The sequence below is a fragment of the Oncorhynchus mykiss genome, chromosome 25, assembly GCF_057628025.1.
Source record: "Oncorhynchus mykiss isolate SJ-2025 chromosome 25, ASM5762802v1, whole genome shotgun sequence".
Taxonomy (NCBI): Eukaryota; Metazoa; Chordata; class Actinopteri; order Salmoniformes; family Salmonidae; genus Oncorhynchus; species Oncorhynchus mykiss.
In genome coordinates, this window is record NC_143046.1 from 17,647,421 (window position 1) to 17,673,449 (window position 26,029).

At 44.7% G+C, this 26,029-nt stretch overlaps 1 protein-coding gene across 1 annotated transcript in view; it reads right to left on the bottom strand.

Annotated features, from left to right (window-relative positions):
- Positions 1-177: 177 nt before the first annotated feature.
- The window catches only part of gpc4 (glypican 4), a 64,253-nt gene continuing 38,401 nt past the window's right edge, over positions 178-26,029 (bottom strand). Inside the window, exons 3-9 of the mRNA XM_021583465.3 lie at positions 12,062-12,459; positions 10,383-10,548; positions 9,920-10,050; positions 9,579-9,725; positions 9,322-9,446; positions 8,944-9,116; positions 178-4,806 (exon numbers count right to left, since the gene is read on the bottom strand). Of these exons, the coding sequence (XP_021439140.1) occupies positions 4,583-4,806; positions 8,944-9,116; positions 9,322-9,446; positions 9,579-9,725; positions 9,920-10,050; positions 10,383-10,548; positions 12,062-12,459 (1,364 nt within the window). The 3' untranslated portion in view covers positions 178-4,582. The remainder of the gene's footprint in view (positions 4,807-8,943; positions 9,117-9,321; positions 9,447-9,578; positions 9,726-9,919; positions 10,051-10,382; positions 10,549-12,061; positions 12,460-26,029) is intronic.

Sequence of the window (26,029 nt, forward strand, 5' to 3'; positions counted from 1 at the left end):
TTCGTTGCAAAGGTTCATTTGTTGAAATGCATATCTTTAAAAGGTAATGTTTCATCTTTAGGGTAAACCTAACTAGTATTTAGAGGGTCATTATGTAAATGTCAGAAATTCAGAATATACATTTAGAGGACCATCATGTAAATGTCAGAAATTCAGAATATAAACCATTCAAGACCATTTAAATATCTGCAGTCTTTATTTCAACAAGACTAGGAAGACACCTTTTCTTTTACAATTTAGCATCTATCTCATCTTGTTTTTCTCATAACATTTAGGAGATACTCAGAAGTAAAAACATGGATTGTTATGGCCTCTTTCAGAGACATCTAAAATGGCTGCTCATTTACATATTACTTTGTCACTCATATGAATCCCAAATGACACCCTATTCCCCATGTAGTGCACTATTTTGACCAGGGGAATAGTGTGTCCCAAACTCCTCAGTCCTCAAAGATGACGACGCCATGCTGTTCTGGTGGGCCGAAGACCGATGGGGTGTGCCGTCATATAGAGTGGCTTGCAAAAGTATTCACACCCCTTGGCATTTTTCCTATTTTGTTGCCTTACAACCTAGAATTAAAATGTATTTTGGGGGGGGGGGTTGTATCATTTGATTTACACAACATGCCAACCACTTTGAAGATGCAAAATATTTTTTATTGTGAAACGAACAACAAATAAGACAAAAAAACTAGAGCGTGCATAACTATTCACCCCCCCCCCCCAAAGTCAATACTTTGTAGACCCATCTTTTGAAGCAATTACAGCTGCACGTTTCTTGGGGTATGTCTCTCTATAAGCTTGGCACATCTAGCCACTCAGATTTTGCCCATTATTCAAGGCAAAACTGCTCCAGCTCATTCAAGTTGGATGGGTTCTGCTGGTGTACAGCAATCTTTAAGTCATACCACAGCTTCTCAATTGGATTGAGGTCTGGGCTTTGACTAGGCCATTCCAAGACATTTAAATGATTCCCCTTAAACCACTCGAGTGTTGCTTTAGCAGTATAATTAGGGTCACTGTCCTGCTGGAAGGTGAATCTCCGTCCCAGTCTCAAATCTCTGGAAATAGGTTTCCCTCAAGAATTTCCCTGTATTTAGCGCCTTCCATCATTCCTTCAATTCTGACCAGTTTCCCAGTCCCCGCCGATGAAAAACATACCCATGGCATGCCACCACCATGCTTCACTGTGGGGATGGTGTTCTCGAGTGATGAGAGGTGTTGGGTTTGTGCCAGACATAGCGTTTCCCTTGATGGCCAAAAAGCTACATTTTTTGTCTAATCTGACCAGAGTAGCTTCTTCAATATGCTTGGAGAGTCCCCCACATGCCTTTTGGCGATTGGAGAGTCCCCCACATGCCTTTTGGCGAACCCCAAACGTGTTTGCTTATTTTGTTTTTTTCTGGCCACTCTTCCGTAAAGGCCAGCTCTGTGGAGTGTATGGCTTAAAGTGGTCATATGGACAGATACTCCAATCTCTACTGTGGAGCTTTGCAGCTCCTTCAGGGTTCTCTTTGGTCTCTTTGTTGCCTCTGATTCCTTGCCTGGTCCATGAGTTTTGGTGGACGGCCCTCTCTTGGCAGGTTTATTATGGTGCCATATTCTTTACATTTTTAATAATGGATTTAATGGTGCGCTGTTCAAAGTTTTTTATATATATTTTATAACCCAACCCTGTACTTCTCCACAACTTTGTCCCTAACCTGTTTGGTGAGCTCCTTGGTCTTCATGGTGACGCTTGCACAGGTGGTGTTGCAGACTCTGGGGCATTTCGGTGTGTTTATCTGTTTATTAAGTGTTTATCTGAGATCATGTGACAGTTAAATAAAGTCCACCTGTGTGCAAACTAATTATGTGACTTCTGAAGGTAATTGGTTACACCAGAGCTTATTTAGAGGCTTTGTAGCAAAGGGGGTGAATACAAAAGCACCACTTTTCCTTTTTTTATTTTATATAATCTTTTTTAAACAAGTTACTCTTTTCATTTCACTTCACCAATTTGGACTATTTTGTGTATGTATTACATGAAATCTAAATAAAAAACCATTTAAATTACAGGTTGTAATGCAACAAAATAGGAAAAACGCCAAGGCGGATGAATACTTTTGCAAGGCACTGTATCCATCTCCTCAACTATCAGGCTGTGTCTGAAATGACACCCCATTCCCTACATAATGCACTTCTTTTGACCAGGGCCCACAGTGCACTGTTAAGAATAGGGTGCCATTTCAGACACACCTGAGGTTGTTCCATGGATCATAAACAAGGAGAACGCCTATGGTACTATAAGCTAGACAAACACACCTGCTGCCGTGCCTACAGGAAGTTCTGCAGCCATGGCCCTCAAGCAGACATTTGCATTACTGTCCCACATTTACCATTTGAGATTGAAAAAAATAATTTGATGACAGAAACATTATTAAAAGACTGCAAGTTGAGTGTGGAAGGGCAGTATAGATATTTCCTCTGCAAAGGCTGCATAGATGTTTTGGCTGCATGTCATCACAATGTCCTGTCCTCAATCCCCAAATGTCCTCAGGCATTCCTTCCAAGTCCTGGCGGCCGGCCAGGCGTAATCCTTGGGCGCATTAGAGGTTTAGTGCAGAAATGTGTCCAGCACCATGGGGGCACAAGAGGCACAAAAGGTATTGAGCGAACAGCCGTGTCCAGGCATCACCACCATACATCAGCCAATCACCTTAGAAGACTTGACAGACTGCAACATGAAAGTCTGTTTTTTTTTTTTTCTTAACAGAATTCAAATGTAAAATAGGAAATATGAAACCAATACCTTCGGTTAATTTGTAAAATTATGAATATCTTTTCATCTACACAATATATCAATACATTCTGAGTACTGTATTTTTTGAATGCATGTTTGTAAATGCTTTAAAATAAACATGCAATTAAATAATTTACTGTACAAAAGCAACTAGTGGATAATGTGAGGTGAAACTTTTAGGTGATGTGAATTCAAACATATTGTACTTGTCAGTTGTCCAATTCAACACAAACTCAGGTACACCGTTGTGTCTAGAGAGACAGGAAAGTACTTTTGCTGTCAATGGATACAATTGATTGATTTGAGAATTCCCAGAAATCAAAATGTTCATGACCATTAAGTAGTTACTAACATACCAAGGTTTCATTTTCCATGCAAGAGAGAATATATCAACTTCAGTTGCAAACAGTTGAAATGTTTGTATGCAAAGGAGGGACACGTCAGACAGATTAATGAAAGTAGAGGTAAATGTCTGTATGGGGTGCAAACAAGCACCCCAAAACAATCTGTGCACACAGACCACCAGCTCCTACAACTAACAATATAATTCATTGTAGTACCTAATACATATCTTTATTACAAAACATGTGAACACTACCTCCACGTAAAACCCTGTGTTCCTATTTGATCATACTCAGGCTCCACGTTTCCCTCATCTCCAATTCAATTCACAGTCACTTGCATCTCTGTTTCTCTTTTCTGCTATATCTAAAAGATGTTGAACATACAAGCCACTCCCTGCCAAGATCTCATTTTTTCATGTCAGACTGACTGTGCAGAGTCACTGCCCCAGGACACCCGTCAGCTCTGCCTTCTATAGGGGGAATGCCAGGGAGAGGGAGCCCCTCCTGTCAAGTCTCCAGCATTCCCTTGTAACCTATATCAAGACTACCCCCAAACATCCAACAGCTAGTTTATAATGATGTTTCAGAGAACACATGCGGTATGATCTCAGGGGACTGGCTTAGAGTGTAGTTTAGGGTGTGATGGATACACTCCTGGGTACACAGAAACCCAGAGAACCCCTCACCAGCTAGTTCCATCTCCTACCAAACAATCAGCCCTGTAACTCCTCTCAGTGTTTTCCCACAGAGCTACCAGTCTCTTGTACTTTCAGCTGTGTGAGCCAGTCTGAAGCTTCAACATGTGACCAAGATTTCCATTTCAATGTTGTTTTCGTACACATTCATCCCTGGCCAGCCTGACGATACGGCCACTATATATTTAAAAAGAAAAGGAAGCACACTCATACAAACCAGAAACATTGGCAAACATTGTTCCTTAGTTGCGCTCTTGATAAGGGAAATGTATTTGTGAATAGAGAGCATATTGTTAAAATGAAAAGCACTCACACACTACAAAACACACGCACGCACACACACACACACACAATCCCGGGTTCCAATTGAGATATCCGTAAGACACTAACACTCACTTGAACAACAACTAAAATGTGAATAATAGGCTAAAATGGTAGAACTGAAAACACTGTCGGTGATGAGGCGGTGGAGATCCTAGCTTCAAGGGACTAATCAGTTAATCAGGACAAAATGCTAATAAAAAGAAAAAAAAAGTGAACATTTTGGAAGAAAATCGTATCGCTGTACACTTGATGTCCATTTTTATAAAAATTAAAAGTGAAGTTATTATAATATTAATAACTCCAGAGCCCCCCCCCCCCCCCCCCCTCCCAAAAGATGGCGGGCAGACAAAGGTCCTGAAGGCAGTCTTTTTGAAAGTATCTGACAGTTTTTCCCCCCTTCTCTCTGGCGCTCTCTCCCTTTCCTTCCCTTGACAGTTTTATCTCCAGTGGGGGGCGAGCAGGGCCAGGACAAGCGCACCGAGTGCCAGTGCCATGCTCCCGTGTGCCACACGGACTCCGCCACTCGTGTCCTGGTGCACCACCTTGACTACGCGGGGGTTGATGGGGGTGGCCGTGGTGGAGAAGTAGATGTCCCGGTCCACCTCACAGGACGGAGAGTCACAGCCGCTGCCACTCTCCTCTCCTCCGCTACCGTCCTCATCTGGAACAGAGAGAGAGAGAGAAGGTTGATGAAGGCCATGAACTCAGGACTAGAAACAGCATTCAAGGATGAAAAGAGGAGTGATCAAGTCTGTTGTAACATTTTGAATGGTAACACCAAATTTGTGGTCCTCTCTAGCTCAGTTGGTAGAGTATGGCGCTTGCAATGCCAAGATAGTGGGTTTGATTTCCGGGGCGACGTAAAAGCTTTACGCACGCATGACTAAGTCCCTTTGGATAAAAAAAAAAAAGTGTCTAAATGTCATTGAAGGTTCCTTCTCTCACAGGGAGGCATTAGTCATCCAAGGTTCCTTCTCACAGTGAGGCATTCGTAGGCCAACTGAATACATTATCTGGCCTAGATATTCTTCTCATCTATAGACAGGTGGGGTGTTTACCATCAAAACCACTGGGTGTGCACTACGCAACTAGGAGGTAAAACAGACTGGGTGGGCTTACAATCAAAGGATTATTGCCAACTTGTGTAAGCTTAGTCTGCAAATGTTTATTGAAAACATAAATACATTTGCCCAGTAAGCACCAACATAGTGTCTTAATAGGGCGTTGGGTCAACACGGGCCAGAACAGCTTTAATGCACCTCGTCATAGATTCTACAAGTGTCTGGAACTCTATTGGAGGAATGCGATACCATTCTTCCACAAGAAATTCCATCATTTGGTGTTTTGTTGATGGTAGTGTAAAACGCTCTCTCGGGCACCGCTCCAGAATCTCCCATAAGTGTTGAATAGGGTTGGTATCTGGTGATAGACAGCCATGGCATTTGGTTTACATCACTGTTGATCAGTCTTCGTCACTGAAGCTCCTGCTAAACGTGCCCCAACAATCACCCCTCTTTCAAAGTCACAGATCTCTCCATCCAGACATGGTAGCTAAAATTAATCGGCAATTGGGCCTGCCCAACATTTTTATACATGAACCTAAGCATAGTGGAATGTTACTCCACACCAGTGTGGAAGCACCTGCTTTCAATATAATTTGAACCCTCATTTACTCAAGTGTTTCCTTTATTTGATCATTTACCTGTACATTATTAGTTAGCTAGCTTGATCATTTTTGCCAAATTAGCATAGACGTGCTAATTAGCATAGATCAGCTAGCCATCTGATCGTTCAGAAGACAACACATAGCCTTTTACCTCAGTAGTGCATGCATTATTGTGGAGAGTTGTGGTTAACTTCTTATGGCTAGGGGCAGTATTGAGTAGCTTGGATAAATAAGGTGCCCAGAGTAAACTGCCTGCTACTCAGTCCCAGTTGCTAATATTTGGATAGAAAACACTTTGAAGTTTCTAAAACTGTTTGAATGATGTCTGAGTATAACAGAACTCATATGGCAGGCAAAAACCTGAGAAAAAAATCCAACCAGGAAGTGGGAAATCTGAGGTTGGTCGTTTTTCAACTCATTCCCTATTGAAGATAGTGGGATATTGGTCATGTTGCACTTCCTAAGGCTCCCACTAGATGTCAACAGTCTTTAGAACCTTGTTTGATGCTTCTACTGTGAAGTGGGGGCGAATGAGTCAGAGGTCTGCCAGAATGCCTTGAGCTTGTGACGCTCTTTCACGTGAGAGCGAGCTCTGTTCCATTGCTTTTCTACAGACAAAGGAATTCTCCAGTTGGAACATTATTGAAGATTTATGTTAAAAACATCCTAAAGATTGATTCTATACATCGTTTGACATGTTTCTACGGACTGTAACTGAACTTTGACATTTCGTCTGCGCCTAGTGAACACACTTCGTGAGTATGGATTTGTTTATCAAACGCGCTAACAAAAGGCGCTATTTGGACATAAATGATGGACATTATCGAACAAAAACATTTACTGTGGAACTGGGATTCCTCGGAGTGCATTCTTATGAAGATCAAAGGTAAGTGAATATTTATAATGTTACATCTGACTTCTGTTGACTGCACAATATGGCGAATATCTTTTTCGCTTGTTTGGGCTTTGAGCGCCGTACTCAGATTATTGCATGGTTTGCTTTTTCCGTAAAGCGTTTTTGAAATCTGACACAGCAGTTGGTTGCATTAAGGAGAAGTGTATCTAAAGTTCCATTTATGATGAGTATTTCTGTAAATTGATGTGGCTCTCTGCAAAATCACTGGATGTTTTTGGAACTACTGAACATAACGCGCCAATGTATACTGAGATTTTTGGATATATAAATACACTGCTCAAAAAAATAAAGGGAACACTAAAAGAACACATCCTAGATCTGAATGAATGAAATATTTTTATTAGTTGAATGTGCTGACAACAAAATCACACAAAAATTATCAATGGAAATCAAATTTATCAACCCATGGAGGTCTGGATTTGGAGTCACACTCAAATTTAAAGTGGAAAACTACACTACAGGCTGATCCAACTTTGATGTAATGTCCTTAAAACAAGTCAAAATGAGGCTCAGTAGTGTGTGTGGCCTCCACGTGCCTGTTTGACCTCCCTACATCGCCTGGGCATGCTCCTGATGAGGTGGTGGATGGTCTCCTGAGGGATCTCCTCCCAGACCTGGACTAAAGCATCCGCCAACTCCTGGACAGTCTGTGGTGCAACGTGGCATTGGTGGATGGAGCGAGACAAGATGTCCCAGATGTGCTCAATTGGATTCAGGTCTGGGGAAGGGGCGGGCCAGTCCATAGCATCAATGCCTTCCTTTTGCAGGAACTGCTGACACACTCCAGCCACATGAAGTCTAGCATGGTCTTGCATTCGGAGGAACCCAGGGCCAACCGCGCCAGCATATGGTCTCACAAGGGGTCTGAGGATCTCGGTACCTAATGGCAGTCAGGCTACCGCTGGCGAGCACATGGAGGGCTGTGCGGCCCCCCAAAGAAATGCCACCCCGGTCATGCTGGAGGATGTTGCAGGCAGCAGAACGTTCTCCACGGCGTCTCCAGACGCTGTCACGTCTGTCACATGTGCTCAGTGTGAACCTGCTTTCATCTGTGAAGAGCACAGGGCGCCAGTGGCGATTTGCCAATCTTGGTGTTCTCTGGCAAATGCCAAACGTCCTGCACGGTGTTGGGCTGTAAGCACAACCCCCACCTGTGGACGTCGGACCCTCATACCACCCTCATGGATGCTGTTTCTGACCGTTTGAGCAGACACATGCACATTTGTGGCCTGCTGGAGGTCATTTTGCAGGGCTCTGGCAGTGCTCCTCCTTGCACAAAGGCGGAGGTAGCTGTCCTGCTGCTGGGTTGTTGCCCTCCTACGGCCTCCTCCACGTCTCCTGATGTACTGGCCTGTCTCCTGGTAGCGCCTCCATGCTCTGGACACTGCGCTGACAGACACAGCAAACCTTCTTGCCACAGCTCGCATTGATGTGCCATCCTGGATGAGCTGCACTACCTGAGCCACTTGTGTGGGTTGTAGACTCCGTCTCATGCTACCACTAGAGTGAAAGCACCGCCAGCATTCAAGTGACCAAAACATCAGCCAGGAAGCATAGGAACTGAGAAGTGGTCTGTAGTCACCACCTGCAGAACCATGCCTTTATTGGGGGTGTCTTGCTAATTGCCTATAATTTCCACCTGTTGTCTATTCCATTTGCACAACAGCATGTGAAATGTATTGCCAATCAGTGTTGCTTCCTAAGTGGACAGTTTGATTTCACAGAAGTGTGATTGACTTGGAGTTACATTGTGTTGTTTAAGTGTTCCCTTTATTTTTATGAGCAGTGTATGAACTTTTTCTAACAAAACATACATGTATTGTGTAACATGAAGTCCTACGAGTGTCATCTGATGAAGATCAAAGGTTAGTGATTAATTCGCTCTCCATTTCTGACTTGTGACTCCTCTCTTTGGCTGGAAAAATGGCTGTGTTTCTCTGTGACTTGGCTCTGACCTAACAATCGTTTGTGGTGCTTTCGCCGTAAAGCCTATTTGAAATCGGACACTGTGGTGGGATTAACAAGAAGTGTAACTTTAAAGTGGTGTGAAATACTTGTATGTTTGAGGAATTTTTATTACGGGATTTGTTGTTTTGAATTTGGCCCCCTGCACTTTCACTGGCTGTTGTCATACCGATCCCGTTAGCAGGATCTCAGCCCTAAGAAGTTTTTAATAGGCCTCAGTCAGTTAATCTGTTAGGGTTTACCATCCTCACCTTGGTCGCTGGAGATGTCGTTGCCGCTGTGGGCGGCCTTCAGCCAGCTAGTCATTTCCTTTAACACTGCGATCTGACTGCGAATCACCAGGTCTGGCTTTGTGATGTCCACTTCCACATCTGGGTTGGACACCTGATTGGCCAATCCGTTGCCCATAACAACAGACTCGTACCTAGGGAAGAAGGGTGTGAGTGAATGGGGAGATCCTACAGGACACACTAATTTGTTCTGCAGCAACCTTACTTTATGCCTTTAGAGTGGCTCCATCCCTACATGCCCTAGTCAAAAGTAGTGCACTAAATAGGGAATAGGGTCCCATTTTGGACGCACTCAATGTTATTGGTGTCTGTGTCAAGGGAGTGACCTGGAAAACTAACCTGCTCTTTGCTGTTCCATTCCAACAGTCATCCCCTGACGTGATCCTCTCTCCAACACACACGGTCTCTGGCAGCGTGGACCAGAACTTCTTAGCATGCTTCAGCTTCTTCTTCACATCCGTTGTCTGGGTAGGAGGAAGCAGGCAAACAGAGATGATCACACATTTATACCATTTGAAAGACTTTGGACTTCTGCTTCTCACGTAAAAACTTGTTTTGAGGTTGCAGGTTGGGTCCGATGTCTGACAAAGACTTACCAGTCTGTCCAGGCTGGTTCCAGCAGCTGTGGTGGGCCGTGCATCGGGGCTGTAGGGACGGAAGCGACCGGTGAATCCTGTCTCCTTGACTGAGCGACGGGACCGGAAGCCTTTACCTGGCTGAGGCTGACCACACCCCTGAAACACCTGGAGAGGTGGAGAGTAGAGTCAGCGGCATGTACAGAGACAGACGGGTGGGGCAACGACAGACAAACAGGCAGGTGGGCAAGCGGGCGGTCAACCGGATGGGCTGCCAGACAAAGACGGGAGGGCTGCCAGACAGACGGGGGGCTGCCAGACGGAGACAGGGGAATGCAGAAAAAAGACAGGAAGTGACTCACCTTCTGTGACACCTGCATGCTGTTTTCTTGCATGTTCATGATGGCCTCAGAGATCTTGACGTCAATGGGATCCATGACAGACTCGAAGTTGAAGGGCCCCTCCAACCTCTCAGCCAGACTCAACATGGCATCTGAGAATAAGACAACTCAGTCACAATGAAAACAACCACACCCTAAGTAAATACTTCTGGGAATTAAATAAGCACTATAATCTTTGAGGCCTAGATTATTTCGGCCATTTTCACTATGGGGCGATTTGGCCTGTTTGTACCAGCAGGGGGAAGCACACAGCAGTGTCAGTGTTTTGAGCCTAAGAGGACTTAACAAGGCCCAGTAAAGCTGCCACACAGAGAGAGGGTAGCAGACACCAGAGGCACACCAGAGGTGCCCCAGTGGGGGACCGCGTGGCAGAAGACTAACACAGCATAGTAAACTGTTCCTTGTTGGATATGGAAGCCCTTACCCAGGAAGTTGTTCCACTCGGTGTCGAGATCAGCCTGGTTGGCCAGACAGCCACGCATCACATTGAGACAGAAGTTCTGACAAGGCTTGAGGGCAATCTGGCCAGAACAGTAGGGACAGTACATCATCTTCATGGCTGCCCGCACACAGCTAGGGGACGCATTGACCTGAGGGAGGAGGAAAGAGGGAGTAAGGAGTTAGTGACCAATGCATAGGAGTACAAAGTTAAATGAGGTGAATGAACTGATCCTTATCTTAAACCAACAGGCAGGACACTAAGACTATATACACAACATATCAAATTATCACTCAAATCCCACAATGTGATTTATAGTGAAAGTCCAATGTGCAGTATCTTATCATTAATGAGTCACTTCCAAAACTGCCATAAACCTCTCATGTCCTCTCTTCACACACACCTATCAACAAAACAGTACCATTATGAAATGTTCAACTCCCATTCAGACAGTGTCCCAAATGCCATCTGCTTTCCACAGAGGTTAGAAAACACAGGAGGGTGAGGGAGAAATGTTCACCTGAACTCCCAACACCTGGTCAAACATTACAGGTTGTTATTCTGGGAACCAGATATGGGAATGTTTGTCTATTTAGGTGTTTAAACCAGCTGTTCAGTGCATGAGAACACTGGACCCAGGCTACAGATAACCACAGCCAGACCAGACCAAATCTCTACACAGGAGGCTTTAAGGGCACTTCATGTAACTTCTCAACATCCTCCCTGGTTCCTTTGTGACACAACCAACATATCCCATCACAGAGATGCTATAATGCAACTAATACACAGGGCCTTCAGAGAGTCTACATACGTATTACACATTCTGTTGATTTACAGCATTAAATTCAAAATGGATAACAGATTTTTCCTCTAACCCATTTACACACTATATACCATAATGACAAAGTGAAAAATGTTAGCCAATTTAGCCAATTTATTGAAAATGAAATTCGGAAATCTAAGTATCACACCCAATTCAATATTTTGTAGAAGCACCTTTGGCAGGGATTACACCTGTGAGTCTTTCTAGGTAAGACTAAGAGCTTTGCACACATGGATTATACAATATTTGTACAACATTTGTAAATGACCATTTCAAATTCTTCAAGCTCTCTCAAGTTGGTTGTTGATTATTGCTAGACAACCATTTTCAATTCTTGCCATAGATTTTGAAGCCAATATGTCAAAACTGTAACTAGCCAGTCAGGAACATTCCATGCCATCTTGGTAAGCAACTCCTGTGTATAGATGGCCTTGTATTTTAGGTTATTGTCCTGCTGAAAGGTGAATTCCTCTCCAGTGTCTGTTGGAAAGCAGACAACCAAGTTTCCCGATAGGATTTTTCCTGTGCTTCGCGCCATTCGGTTTCTTTTTATCCTAAAAAAACTCCCTAGTACTAAGTGTTGTGTTGGATTTTCCCCAAACATAACGCTTTGTATTCAGGACAGAAAGTTCCTTTCTTTGCCACATTTTTTTGCAGTTTTACTTTAGTGCCTTATTGTAAACAGGATAATAGGGTATTGTGTGTAGATCAGTGATACAAAATCTCAATGCAATGCATTTTAAATTCCGGCTGTAACCACAACATTTTGAAAAAGTAAAGGGGTGTGAATACTTTCTGAAAGCACTGTATATGTAATACTGCACATTAACATCCCTCTTACCGTGGAAACCTTGTTGACCACATCGGGCATGAGCGCCAGGCCACGGGTAAAGGTGCGCGCCGCCACGAAGGCCCGTGTCAGCTGGAGGCGGAGCTTGCGTGGCACGTCGCCAAACGGTTTTAGCTGCTCGGTGTGGCGGCTGACACACTCCATGTAGGCGTCGCTGAACTCGTACTGGACGTTGACCAATCGGAACATCCTCTCCAGGAGGTCTTCCCAGAAGTCAGACAGCATGGAGTCCAGGTTGACCACCCCGCTGCCTGACACGTAGTAGCGCTTCAGCTCCTGGAAAAAGTGCTTGAATAGCTCGGCGTTCTGCACATACATCTTGCCGTATGTGCGCACGAACATGTCGTTGAGCGAGCGCTCCGCGTTGTCCAGTAACTCACGGAAGAACTCTGCAGACAGGAAAGAGAGGATGTAAGTATGACAATAGCGCATACCTAAGACGTTGAATATCAACATCACACAGTTTTGTAATGATAGGCTATATTTGTGAACCTAATGGAATATTAACAGAGGTTATTATGAGGTGATATGATTTTGAAGAAATGTCGTTTGTGACATTCTCAGCGTGATAGATAATGGCTTTGTAAATCTTCCAGAACATGTGCCCGGAAGGGGGTGCAGATTTTAATCAACCCTCATCTTAATACCATATTTACTCTGCCAGAGGTTGGAACTATGTATTATATTTATATCTGTGCATCTAAAAACAAACATACAGTTGAAGTAGGAAGTTTACATACACCTTAGCCAAATACATTTAAACTCAGTTTCTCACAATTACTGATATTTAATCCCAGTAAAAATTCCCTGTCTTAGGTCAGTTAAAATGAAGTGGTGATCCTAAGAATGTGAAATGTCAGAATAATAGTAGCGAGAATGTTTCATTTCAGCTTTTTCTTTCGCCACATTCCCAGTGGGTCAGATGTTTACATACACTCAGTATTTGGTAGTATTGCCTTTAAAAATGGTTTAACTTGGGTCAAACGTTTCGGGTAGCATTCCACAAGCTTCCCACAATAAGCTGGGTGAATTTTGGCCCATTCCTCCTGACAGAGCTGGTGTAACTGAGTCAGGTTTGTAGGCATCCTTGCCCACACACGCTTTTTCAGTTCTGCCGACAAATGTTCTATAGGATCGAGGTCAGGGCTTTGTGATGGCCACTTCAATACCTTGACTTTGTTGTCCTTAAGCCATTTTTCCACAACATTGGAAGTACGCTTGGGGTCATTGTCCATTTGGAACCAAGCTTTAACTTCCTGACTGATGTCTTGAGACGTTGCTTCAATATATCCACATCATTTTCCTCCTCATTATGCCATCTATTTTGTGAAGTGCACCAGTCCCTCCTGCAGCAAAGCACACCGACAACGTGATGCTGCAACCCCAGTGCTTCACGGTTGGGATGGTGTTCTTCGGCTTGCAAGCCTCCCCCTTTTTCGTCCAAACATAATGGTCATTGTGGCCAAACATTTCTATTTTTGTTTCATCAGACCAGAGGACATTTCTCCAAAAAGTACAATCTTTGTCCCCATGTGCAGTTACAAACCGTAATCTTGCTTTTTTATGGCGGTTTTGGAGCAGTGGCTTCTTCCTTGCTGAGCAGCCTTTCAGGTTATGTCGATATAGGACTCATTTTACTGTGGATATCGATACTTTTGTACCCGTTTCCTCCAGCATCTGCACAAGGTCCTTTGCTGTTGTTCTGGGATTGATTTGCACTTTTCGCACCAAAGTACATTCATCTCTAGGAGACAGAAAGTGTTCTTCCTGAGCGGTATGATGGCTGCGTGGTCCCATGGTGTTTATACTTGATTACTATTGTTTGTACAGATCAATGTGGTACCTTCAGGCGTTTGGAAATTGCTCCCCAGGATGGACCCGACTTGTGGAGGTCTACAATTTTTTTTCGGCGGTCTTGGCTGATTTCTTTTGATTTTCCCATGATGTCAAGCAAAGAGGCACTGAGTTTAAAGGTAGGCCTTGAAATACATCCACAGGTACACCTCCAAATGACTCAAATGATGTCAATTAGCCTACCAGAAGCTTCTGAAGCCATGACATCTTTTTCTGGAATTTTCCAAGCTGTTTAAAGGCACAGTCAACTTAGTGTATGTAAACTTCTGACCCACTGGAATTGTGATAATGAATTGTAAGTAAAATAATCTGTCTGTAAACAATTGTTGGAAAAATTACTTAGATGCCCTAACCAACTTGACAAAACTCTAGTTTGTTAAGGAATTGGTGGTGTGGTTGAAAAACGAGTTAATGACTCCAACCTAAGTAAGTAAACTCCCGACTTCAACTGTAAATCCTAGTTCTCCGCATTACATTATTTAATTTTTTTACAATATTGCCTTTTGTGAACTAACTCAACCTTGACCATTTGTACATTTTTTCTACTAGCACCGACTTTGCTGATAGCATAGTTTTCCTCAAATTAGCTATGACTGAGATGTGGTTGTCGCACCTAGCTGTCTTAAGATGAATGCACAAACTAAGTCCCTCTGGATAAGAGTGTCTGCTAAACTACAAATGTAAATAGACTGAACATTTTAGAGCTAGATCAAAATAAAGAATGTTAATTTCCTACAGTTCTATGCATTTTACCATGGCTAACGCTGTGTTCCTCTGCTCAAACATTTTAACAAAATCAAACGGGCATTTGCCTTGAATGGCTGCTAACCCCAGTCCTATTGTACATTTCCACAACCAGATTGAACGTCTCCTCAATAATGTTTTTGGCAGTGTGTCTGTGACTGTCATTAGAATGGTACTCCAGAGAGACAGATTTAGGTCTGCACAGCACTCCCAGAATGCACAGCTCTGGGCTATAGAAACCCTGACTTGCGTCTAAAATGGCACCCTATTCCCTATACATTGTTATTTAGCAGACGCTCTTATCCAGAGCGACTTAGTTTGAGAATCTATCACAAGGCAGCGGGGTGAGACCACCACATCTCAAGTCATAGCTACTTAATTGAGGAAAAAATGTACATACTGTCAGCAAAGTCAGAGGTAGAAAGGGGAAAAGTCAAGTGCTAGTTCACGAAAGGCAAAAAAAGGTTATATAGTACGCTTTTGACCAAGGCCCATAGTGCACTATATAGGGAATAGGGTTCCATTTGGGACCAGTCCTCCTGTAGCTGCCAATAGGGTTGAAAATCAGAGGGGTTATGATCAAAACAGATGGATGTTTATTTCATTTGACATTGTCCTGGTTTCCCTTCACAGCACAGTGTCCCAACAGCAGGAATAGCACAGTGTCCCAACAGCAGGAATAGCAGTGTCCCAACAGCAGGAATAGCAGTGTCCCAACAGCAGGAATAGCAGTGTCCCAACAGCAGAAATAGCACATAAAATCCCTCAGCAGAAAAAAAAAAAACCACTATGGGAATGGTTGTATGGGAAGAGAAACGGTTGGAAAGGGAGGAAGAGAAAGAAAAGAGTGAGGGGGGATGAGAGGTGGAGTTAGAGTTTTAGTGGGAGAGAGAGAGGCTGAATATGGGAGAGGTGGTTGCCTGGTTCCTGTAAATCCACTGCCATTCAACAGAAACGTCTCTCCACATCAAGCTGCTTCAGACTGACCACCAATGGCATTTTTCTGTTGTCACATTCCATTCGTTTTCCTTTCTCCCTGCTCCTCTTGGTCTGTCCTTCAGAGGAATTTTCAATAGGATTACTGCTCCCCCTTCATCCCTTTCCATATAGGGACCTGTCCCTCCTCTCTCGCTCTCTCCCTCCAATGCTTTCAGTTGGTCAGTTCCTTCAGAAGGCTCTCTTCAGTAGAGACGGGGAACAATGACCTACTTCATCCTAAGGAATGTCCATCACCCCCACCCCCCAAATAATCCAGCACCCCTCTCCCACAACGCCCCCCCCCCCCCCCTACCGCCACTTTCTTAATCTGAACAAAATGAGAATTCCAGACTCACTGCAAAATGCTTCACCTCTCTCTCTCTCTCATGCGCAGCACCATACACCCCCCCCTTCACCCCTCTCTCATGCGCAGCACCCCCCCCCCCCCCCTTCACCTCTCTCTCTCTCATGCACAGCACCCCCCCTTCACCTCTCTGTCTCATCTCTTTCTCCTTGTACACACAGCTTCGGTTCCGCTGTAGTTTCTGTGTGCCCTCTGCCCGGCTTTGAAATGTAAAGTTCCCATGCTCTCTCCGAGGGAGTCACCAAACGCTCCTGAATTCGGGCACCAGGACACACACACACACACTGCAAGTGCGGCGCTGTCACTTCCACTTCAGACTGACAATCTAAAAAGAAAAATGAAGTGGGGGAGGGGTGGGGGCGGCTTGGGGAGGGTTAAGTTGAGGGCTTTTTTAACTCCAAATCCCCACTGTGTCACCAAGGATACCGGAAACACTGCAGTACTTCCATTCACGTCCCCCACACACAAAGACAGGGGAGAGGGCACCAAACTCCACGCTCCATTGACAGAGATTAAAACAAAAGGTCCTTCTACCCCCCACCACCCCCCACTCCGGAATGTCAGTTGCCACAAGTTTAAAGTCAGTGAAAGGAGACATGAGGGAGGGGAGGAGGGAGGACAGGCCCCATCATCCTGCCTATGCAGACATACTAATGAACCACCACTTCCCACCCAAAAGATCTGTGCTGGCAACGATGTGCAGGGGGTCAGTAACAAGGTAGCACAAAACACACTTCTAGTTGTAACTTCTGGTTGTTTTTAAAGGTTGTTTAAAGTTGAGCGGGTTTCTCTGGCTGAAGCTATGGCATCTAGTATGAAACCAGCATTACAGTGGCATCTTGATTCATCATTAAAAACGGTTTATGACGTACAGCCGTCGGCCAACAGCTAGGCCGTGGAGCAGCACACACTCCCTTAAGGGTTTTCCTGAAGAAAAATGTGCTTACCACTCAACCATTGGTTAAGGAAAATGTAGGTGAAAGGTTAGAGGAAAAGGATCATGTTGTGTAGGGAAACACTAAGGACATATGAGGCAGTATAGCCGCTTAACCTGTGTGTTCGTGTGAGAGTCTGAATGTAGATCCTGACAGCAAGAATCTTGTTAGAGAAAAAGAGAGAGCCTGGAAGAATCTCTTCCCCCGCCCCCGAAGTATGAAGCACTGATGTTGGGCCCAATCCATCACCCCAAGAGAGGAGCCGACCGACCTCCCTAGCACTCCTCCCTCCCCTTTCCTCCCATAAGGAGAATTGGACTTCCCTCCTCCTCCCTCTATCCTCACAGTAATTGCTCCCTTTTCTTGTGGGGTTCCACCCCTCCTGCTGTTAGGACTGCAGTGGTGGAGATGTATGGGTCTTGATGCGTGTGTGTCCTGGGGCAGAAGGGCTTAATCCCAGACATAGCTAGCTCCCCCAGACAGACAGACAGGGACAAACACAAAACCCAGGTCAGAGGGAGATAAGAGAGCATAAACTATTTCTGGCCCGTACTTAATTGGCCATGACTCCTAACTCCAGGCACATGATGAGGACTCTGCTCTACCACTTCCTGTGTGTCTGTGTTTGTCTCCAGCTCCAGAAGAACCATTAGCCACCATCATCATTACCATCTCCAGCCACTAAATACAACGAGCCGTAGGCACGTTTCCTGTGGCAGACACGTCCGTAGGAAATGGCTGCTTCTGGACGTCTCAATGTGAGAACTGGGGTGTAATCACTAATCCAAACACTTGCAAAATGGAACAACTAAATTCAGGTACTGTAAAACTTCAATAAAAACGCTGAGTCTCAGCGCCTGTCCCTTATAATAGCCGGGCAATGGCAGACAATTCAGAAAATAAACTGTCTGTTTCAAATAAACAATGGGTGGAAATGAATTGTTTACGAGGTTAAAATGAATTACCAGAGACGTAACCAAGTCACAAAGTCCTAAGCAAGTCTTAATCTTCGAGTCAAGTCCCAAGTAATAATGGGCAAGTGTCAAGTCAAGTCCCAAGTTCCACAGCTTAGGGTGAATCAAGCCACAAGTCCCTTATTTAGGGTTTCAAGTACTCATGTCAGTAAAGTGTCTAATGCCAATTTTATTGCAACTGAAATGCATCAGTGATTTTGGACCCACATGTTTTACAAATGGCATACCTTTCCCCAACTACCAGTCTTTGAAACCGAATGCTAGGATTTTTGGGACCGATTATGCCCTGATGCAGAGCTGGCACCACAGGTCCCAGAGTGGTGGGGCAAATAGTTTTCCCTGGGGCCCGAAGCATTTACTAATCTGGTAACCTACCCAGGTATACATCAGGACCCTATAGGATCTGACAGTGAATCATTAGTAGTTGTAGAAAAGGTATTAGCATAGGACCAGATTTACATTTGAGTCATTTAGCAGATGCTCTTATCCAGAGCTACTTGCAGGAGCAATTAGGATTAAGTGCATTGCTCAAGGGAACACCAATAGATTGTTCGAATCCCTGAGTCGACCTGGTGAACAATTGACCTTTCGGTTACTGGCCCAACGCTCTTAACCACTAGGCTACCCGCCGGCTAGGTACACAGATGTTTTTTAAACTGGCCCTAGGGAGGTTTGAAAACCCTGTCAAATTGCAGCAACCTTGTACTTTTTAATAGGAATGAATTAAAAACTAGATTTTACACAAACAACCACTGCAATTGGACAATAGAACTCACAGGGCTGAGATTACAATGCAAACCTGCATAAAGCATAGGCCAATGCAACTGCAATTAAAAATCATGTATATTTATGTAATCAGTTATGTAGGTGAAAGATGGGTGACTGTACATCTGAATGATCACCTCATTCAGGGCAACTCAATACAGCAAATGCAATGTGGATTCAGAACTAACCATTCTACCAAAGCTATTTTCTAGAACAAATTAAATCTAAACACGTTGGTGAAGTCAGTGCAGTCTTTTTGGATCTTAAAAATACCTTTGATACTGTGAATCATGAAGTTCTCCTATCCAAACTATCCTCCCTTAATGTGTCCACTGAAGTCATTAGTTGGATGTATTCCTATCTGGCAAACAGAAGCAAAATGGTTCAGTAGGACTCTCATTACTATAACATTGGCGTCCCACAAGGGTCAATATTACACACCCTTCTGTTTAACATCTACAGTTGAAGTCAGAAGTTTACATACAACTTAGCATTATACATTTGTACTGTTTTTCACAATTCCTGACATTTAACCTGTTGGATCTCTAGGGGCGCTATTTTCATTTTTGGATTAAAAAACGTTCCCGTTTTAAGCGCAATATTTTGTCACGAAAAGATGCTCGACTATGCATATTCTTGACAGTTTTTGAAAGAAAACACTCTGAAGTTTCAGAATCTGCAAAGATAGTCTGTAAGTGCCCCAGAACTCATTCTACAGGCGAAACCAAGATGAAACGTCTAACAGGAAATGAGCAGAATTTCTGAAGCTCTGTTTTCTAATGTCTCCTTATATGGCTGTGAATGCGACAGGAATAAGCTTAGACCTTCTGCCGTTTCCCCAAGATGTCGGCAGCATTGTGACGCATTTGTAGGCATATCATTGGAAGATTGACCATAAGAGACTACATTTTCCAAGTGTCCGCCTGGTGTCCTGCGTCGAAATTGGTGCGCAAAGCCAGCTGCAAGTTTTTTTCCATTTGATTGAGAGGAGAAACCATGCTTCCACGAACGATATATCATCGAAGAGATATGTGAAAAACACCTTGAGGCTTGATTCTAAACCACGTTTGCCATGTTTTCAGTCGATATTATGGAGTTAATTTGGAAAAAAGTTCGCGTTTTGAGGACTGAATTTTCGGGGTTTTTTTGTAGCCAAATGTGATGTACAAAACGGAGATATTTCTAATACACAAATAATCTTTTTGGAAGAACTGAGCATCTGCTATCTAACTGAGAGTCTCCTCATTGAAAACATCAGAAGTTCTTCAAAGGTAAATTATTTTATTTTAAGGATTTTATGTTTTTGTTGAAATGTTGCGTGCTGGATGCTAACGCTAATGCTAACGCTAAATGCTACGCTAGCTAGCTACTTTTACACAAATTATTGTTTTCCTATGGTTGAGAAGCATATTTTGAAAATCTGAGATGACAGTGTTGTTTACAAAAGGCTAAGCTTGAGAGATGGCATATTTATTTCATTTCATTTGCGATTTTCATGAATAGTTAACGTTACATTATGGTAATGAGCTTGAGGCTGTAGTCACGATACCGGATCCGGGTTTGGGAGATCAGAGAGGTTAATACGAGTACAAATTCCCTGTCTTAGGTCAGTTAGGATCACCACTGTTGTAAGAATGTGAAATGTCAGAATAATAATGAGTTATTTATTTCAGCTTTTAGCTCTTTCATCACATTCCCAGTGGGTCAGAAGTGTACATACACTCAAATAGTATTTGGTAGCATTGCTTTTACATTGTTTAACCTGGGTCAAATGTTTCAGGTATCCTTCCACAAACTTCCCACAATAAATTGGGTGAATTTTGAATTTCTCCTGACAGAGCTGGTGTAACCAAGTCAGGTTTGTAGGCCTCCTTGCTCGCACACGCTTATTCAGTTCTGCCGACAAAATGTTCTATAGGATTGCAGTCAGGGCTTTGTGACGGCCACTCCAGTCCCTGGACTTTGTTGTCCTTAAGCCATTTTGCCATAACATAGAAAGTATTCTTGGGGTCATTGTCCATTTTGAAGACCCATTTACAACCAAGCTTTAACTTAAGGATAAATAGCCACTTTTGGATAAATAGCGTGCCCAATTTCAACTTCCTGCTACTCATGCCAAGAATATAAGATATGCATGTTATTAGTAGATTTGGATAGAAAACACTGAAGTTTCTAAAACTGTTTGAATCATGTCTGAGTATAACAGAACTTATGTAGCAGGCAAAACCCCGAGGACTAACCGTTCAGATTTTCTTTTTTTTGAGGTCTGTCTCTTCAGTATGTTCTCATTGGGTAATGATATTTCTTAGGCACTTGTTTTCAGTTCCTACCGCTTCCACTGGACGTCACCAGTCTTTGGAATTTGGTTGAGGTTATTCCTTTGTGCAATGAAGAAGTACGGCCATCTAGGAAATGGGTAACACTGTTGAGAGTTGCGCAAGACTTGAAAAGTAGCGTTGGTTTGTTGTCTTCCTGTATTGAACACAGATAGACCTTCAATTTGATCTATTATTAACGTTTAAAAATACCTAAAGTTGTATTACAAAAGTAGTTCGAAATGTTTTGGCAAAGTTTTAACAGGCAACTTGAGATATTTTGTAGTGACGTTGCGCAATTTGGAAGCGTTTTTTTTCTGGATCAAACACCAAATAAATGGACATTTTGGATATATATGGACGGAATTAATCGAACAAAAGGACCAATTGTGATGTTTATGGTACATATTGGAGTTCCAAAAAAAAGAAGCTTGTCAAAGGTAAGGCATGTTTTATATTTTATTCCTGCGTTTTGTGTAGCGCCTGCAGGGTTGAAATATGCTACTCTTTGTTTACTGTTGTGCTGTCATCAGATAATAGCTTCTTATGCTTTCGCCGAAAAGCTTTTTTAAATGTTTTTATCTGACATGTTGGCTGGATTCACAACGAGTGTAGCTTTAATTTAGTATCTTACATGTGTGAATTAATAAAAGTTTGATTTTTATATCATTTTATTTGAATTTGCCGCGCTGCATTTTCCCTGGCTTTTGGCCAAGTGGGACGCAAGCGTCCCCTATACCATAAAGAGTTAACTTCCTGACTGATGTCTTGAGATGCTGCTTCAATATATCCACAATTTTCTTTCCTCATGATGCCATCTATTTTGTGAAGTGCACCAGTCCCTCCTGCAGCAAAGCACCGCCAAAATGTGCTGCTGCAACCCCCGTGCTTCACGGTTGGGATGGTGTTCTTCAGCTTGCAAGAATCCCCCTTTCTCCTCCAAACATAATGATGGTCATTATGGCCAAACAGTGTTATTTTTGTTTCATCAGACCAGAGGACATTTCTACAAAAAGTACCATCTTTGTCCCCATGTGCAGTTGCAAACCGTAGTCTGGCTTTTTTATGGCGGTTTTGGAGCAGTGGCTTCATGGCTGAGCAGCCTTTCAGGTTATGTCGATTTTGGACTCGTTTTACTGTGGATATAGATACTTTTGTACCCGTTTCCTCCAGCATCATCACAAGGTCCTTTGCTGTTGTTCTGGGATTGATTTGCACTTTTTGCACCAAAGTATGTTCAACTCAGGGAGACAGAACTTGTCTCCTTCCTGAGCGGTATGACATCTGCGTGGTCCCATGGCGTTTATACTTGTGTACTATTGTTTGTACAGATGAACATGGTACCTTCAGGCATTTGGAAATTGCTCTCAAGGATGAACCAGACTTCTGGAGGTCTCAATTTTTTTTCTGAGGTCTTCGCTGATTCCTTTTGATTTTCCCAGTCAACTTAGTGTATGTAAACTTCTGACCCACTGGAATTGTGATACAGTGAATTAAGTGAAATAATCTGTAAACAATTGTTGGAAAAATTATTTGTGTCATGCACCAAGTAGATGTCCTAACCGACTTAACTCTAGTTTTGGCAACAAGACATTTATGGAGTGGATGAAAAATGAGTTTTAAATGACTCCAACCTGTATGTAAACTTCCGACTTCAACTGTATATAAAATGATCTCCCACTTGCTTGCACACAAGTTAACATGCAGACAATACAGTTCTGTATGTACACAAAAAAAAAATAGACTAGTTAAGTTTACTGAAGCTATGGTACATGTTTCTAAAATGGACGACTAATTCTTGCCTGCATTTAAATTTTAAAATGGACAAGACTACGTACTTCTCTAATAAATCCATTGATTCTTTAACGAGCTGTTCTTGTTAATTCTTGTTAAACCAAACAGTTACCACCATTGTCATATCATTTACAAACACAATTTACTTAGTCTGGACAGCTTAAATCAGTATGTAGATGCAAGCCTGGTCTTTAAGATCCTGCATGGTCTTGCCCCTCCCCCCAATGCCGGCATATCATGCTCAAGGAAACCACCTCCAGGATAACAAGGGCAGTAACTAGATGGAAAGAGACAACGCAATCCCAACACACAACACTATACTGGAATGCATTGCCCATGGACTTGAGAAGCTGCACCGATTATTGTAATTTTATATTGACAACACGGCTCAAATCTATCCAAACCTGTACACGAGTTGTTTTAGTGAGTATTTGTATAGTAGCCGTGTAAAGGCCCTTAGCTGCCCAGGGACTACTGGTGCAAATGAGCTTTTGGCTAACCTCGGCACATTTACATCGATGTTGCATTATTGATGTTGATTAATGTGCATTGTGCCTTATAGATAAATAGTTTAAAAAAAATAAACGTTTTATTTCAGTTAATCATTTTCGATTGAAAAAGGTCAAGGTAGCCTAGCCAGCCCAAGTTTGAATATAGCCTAAACCAAATTTGATTAAATTCATATTTTACTTCTAACACTAATAATTGGGCTATAAATATTCTACATAATGTTACCACTTTGTTTGCCCGACAGAGTGCAAGAGGGGACAGTGCATTGGCTGTAGCCTACGGAGTTGCAGACTGTGGTTATCAGTATCCTAGTTGATCATACTGAGAAATCCTCTCCTTTTCTTCCCATACAGTTTAGGTGTAGGCTGCTGCAACATTTCTGTGAAGAGTTCTTGCTTGCGTCTGTCAGGAGTGATGTGTTATGTTTACTAAATAAATACCGGAAGATAGTGGAGTGGCACACGCTTTGCTAGATTACGTGCTTTGTGCCTGGTCTGCGCAACCTATGATTTCCATGAATCTAATTGAACAAGACACAGAACAGAACGCACAGAACCTGCAGCACTCCGATATCAAGGACAGATGGGCTTACATAGTGTGTGAGATGACAAATCAAGTCTCTCCAGTCATACAACTCAAGTCACGAGTCATAGATGGTCAAGTCAAAATCGAGTAGTGCTTCAGTCCAAGTCACGTGACTCGAATTACCATGAATGTTTGATTACATTAAATAATTCAGTAATGACTTAAATTGCAATCTCCCATTTTAAATCACCAGTAGGACACTGTTAGCCATTGACAAGCAGAAAAAACGTCAACAACTTCAGGAGTACAGAACCCCATAAATCATCTGGTCATCCTCTAGCGGTGAAGGTAAGAACTGCCGGTACAGTCAAAGAATTAGTGTCAAGTAAAAGTTATCATTTCTTTTGTCTTAGTATGACTTCCAAAAAACTTTTAAAAAATGAGAACAGTGAAGGAAATACATTGATTAAAATGCTGGAAACAAACTAACCAACCATGCAAATGAGCAAAAGCTGTGTACATTAAGGTGGACACCCCACCCAGGGAGAGAGAGCCGCCTGCGCTGTACACCCCACCCAGGGAGAGAGCGCCGCCTGCGCTGTACACCCCACCCAGGGAGAGAGAGCCACCTGCGCTGTACACCCCACCCAGGGAGAGAGAGCCGCCTGAGCTGGACACCCCACCCAGGGAGAGAGCGCCGCCTGAGCTGGACACCCCACCCAGGGAGAGAGCGCCGCCTGAGCTGGACACCCCACCCAGGGAGAGAGCGCCGCCTGAGCTGGACACCCCACCCAGGGAGAGAGAGCCGCCTGAGCTGGACACCCCACCCAGGGAGAGAGAGCCGCCTGAGCTGGACACCCCACCCAGGGAGAGAGAGCCGCCTGAGCTGGACACCCCACCCAGGGAGAGAGAGCCGCCTGAGCTGGACACCCCACCCAGGGAGAGAGCGCCGCCTGAGCTGGACACCCCACCCAGGGAGAGAGCGCCGCCTGAGCTGGACACCCCACCCAGGGAGAGAGAGCCGCCTGAGCTGGACACCCCACCCAGGGAGAGAGCGCCGCCTGAGCTGGACACCCCACCCAGGGAGAGAGAGCCGCCTGAGCTGGACACCCCACCCAGGGAGAGAGAGCCGCCTGCGCTGTACACCCCACCCAGGGAGAGAGCGCCGCCTGCACTGTACACCCCACCCAGGGAGAGAGAGCCACCTGCGCTGTACACCCCACCCAGGGAGAGAGAGCCTCGTGCGCTGTACACCCCACCCAGGGAGAGAGAGCCGCCTGAGCTGGACACCCCACACAGGGAGAGAGAGCCGCCTGAGCTGGACACCCCACCCAGGGAGAGAGAGCCGCCTGAGCTGGACACCCCACCCAGGGAGAGAGAGCCGCCTGAGCTGGACACCCCACCCAGGGAGAGAGCGCCGCCTGAGCTGGACACCCCACCCAGGGAGAGAGAGCCACCTGCGCTGTACACCCCACCCAGGGAGAGAGAGCCGCCTGAGCTGGACACCCCACCCAGGGAGAGAGAGCCGCCTGAGCTGGACACCCCACCCAGGGAGAGAGAGCCGCCTGAGCTGGACACCCCACCCAGGGAGAGAGCGCCGCCTGAGCTGGACACCCCACCCAGGGAGAGAGCGCCGCCTGAGCTGGACACCCCACCCAGGGAGAGAGAGCCGCCTGAGCTGTACACCCCACCCAGGGAGAGAGAGCCTCGTGCGCTGTACACCCCACCCAGGGAGAGAGCGCCGCCTGAGCTGGACACCCCACCCAGGGAGAGAGAGCCGCCTGAGCTGGACACCCCACCCAGGGAGAGAGAGCCGCCTGAGCTGGACACCCCACCCAGGGAGAGAGCGCCGCCTGAGCTGGACACCCCACCCAGGGAGAGAGCGCCGCCTGAGCTGGACACCCCACCCAGGGAGAGAGAGCCGCCTGCGCTGTACACCCCACCCAGGGAGAGAGCGCCGCCTGCGCTGTACACCCCACCCAGGGAGAGAGAGCCACCTGCGCTGTACACCCCACCCAGGGAGAGAGAGCCTCGTGCGCTGTACACCCCACCCAGGGAGAGAGAGCCGCCTGAGCTGGACACCCCACCCAGGGAGAGAGAGCCGCCTGAGCTGGACACCCCACCCAGGGAGAGAGCGCCGCCTGAGCTGGACACCCCACCCAGGGAGAGAGAGCCACCTGCGCTGTACACCCCACCCAGGG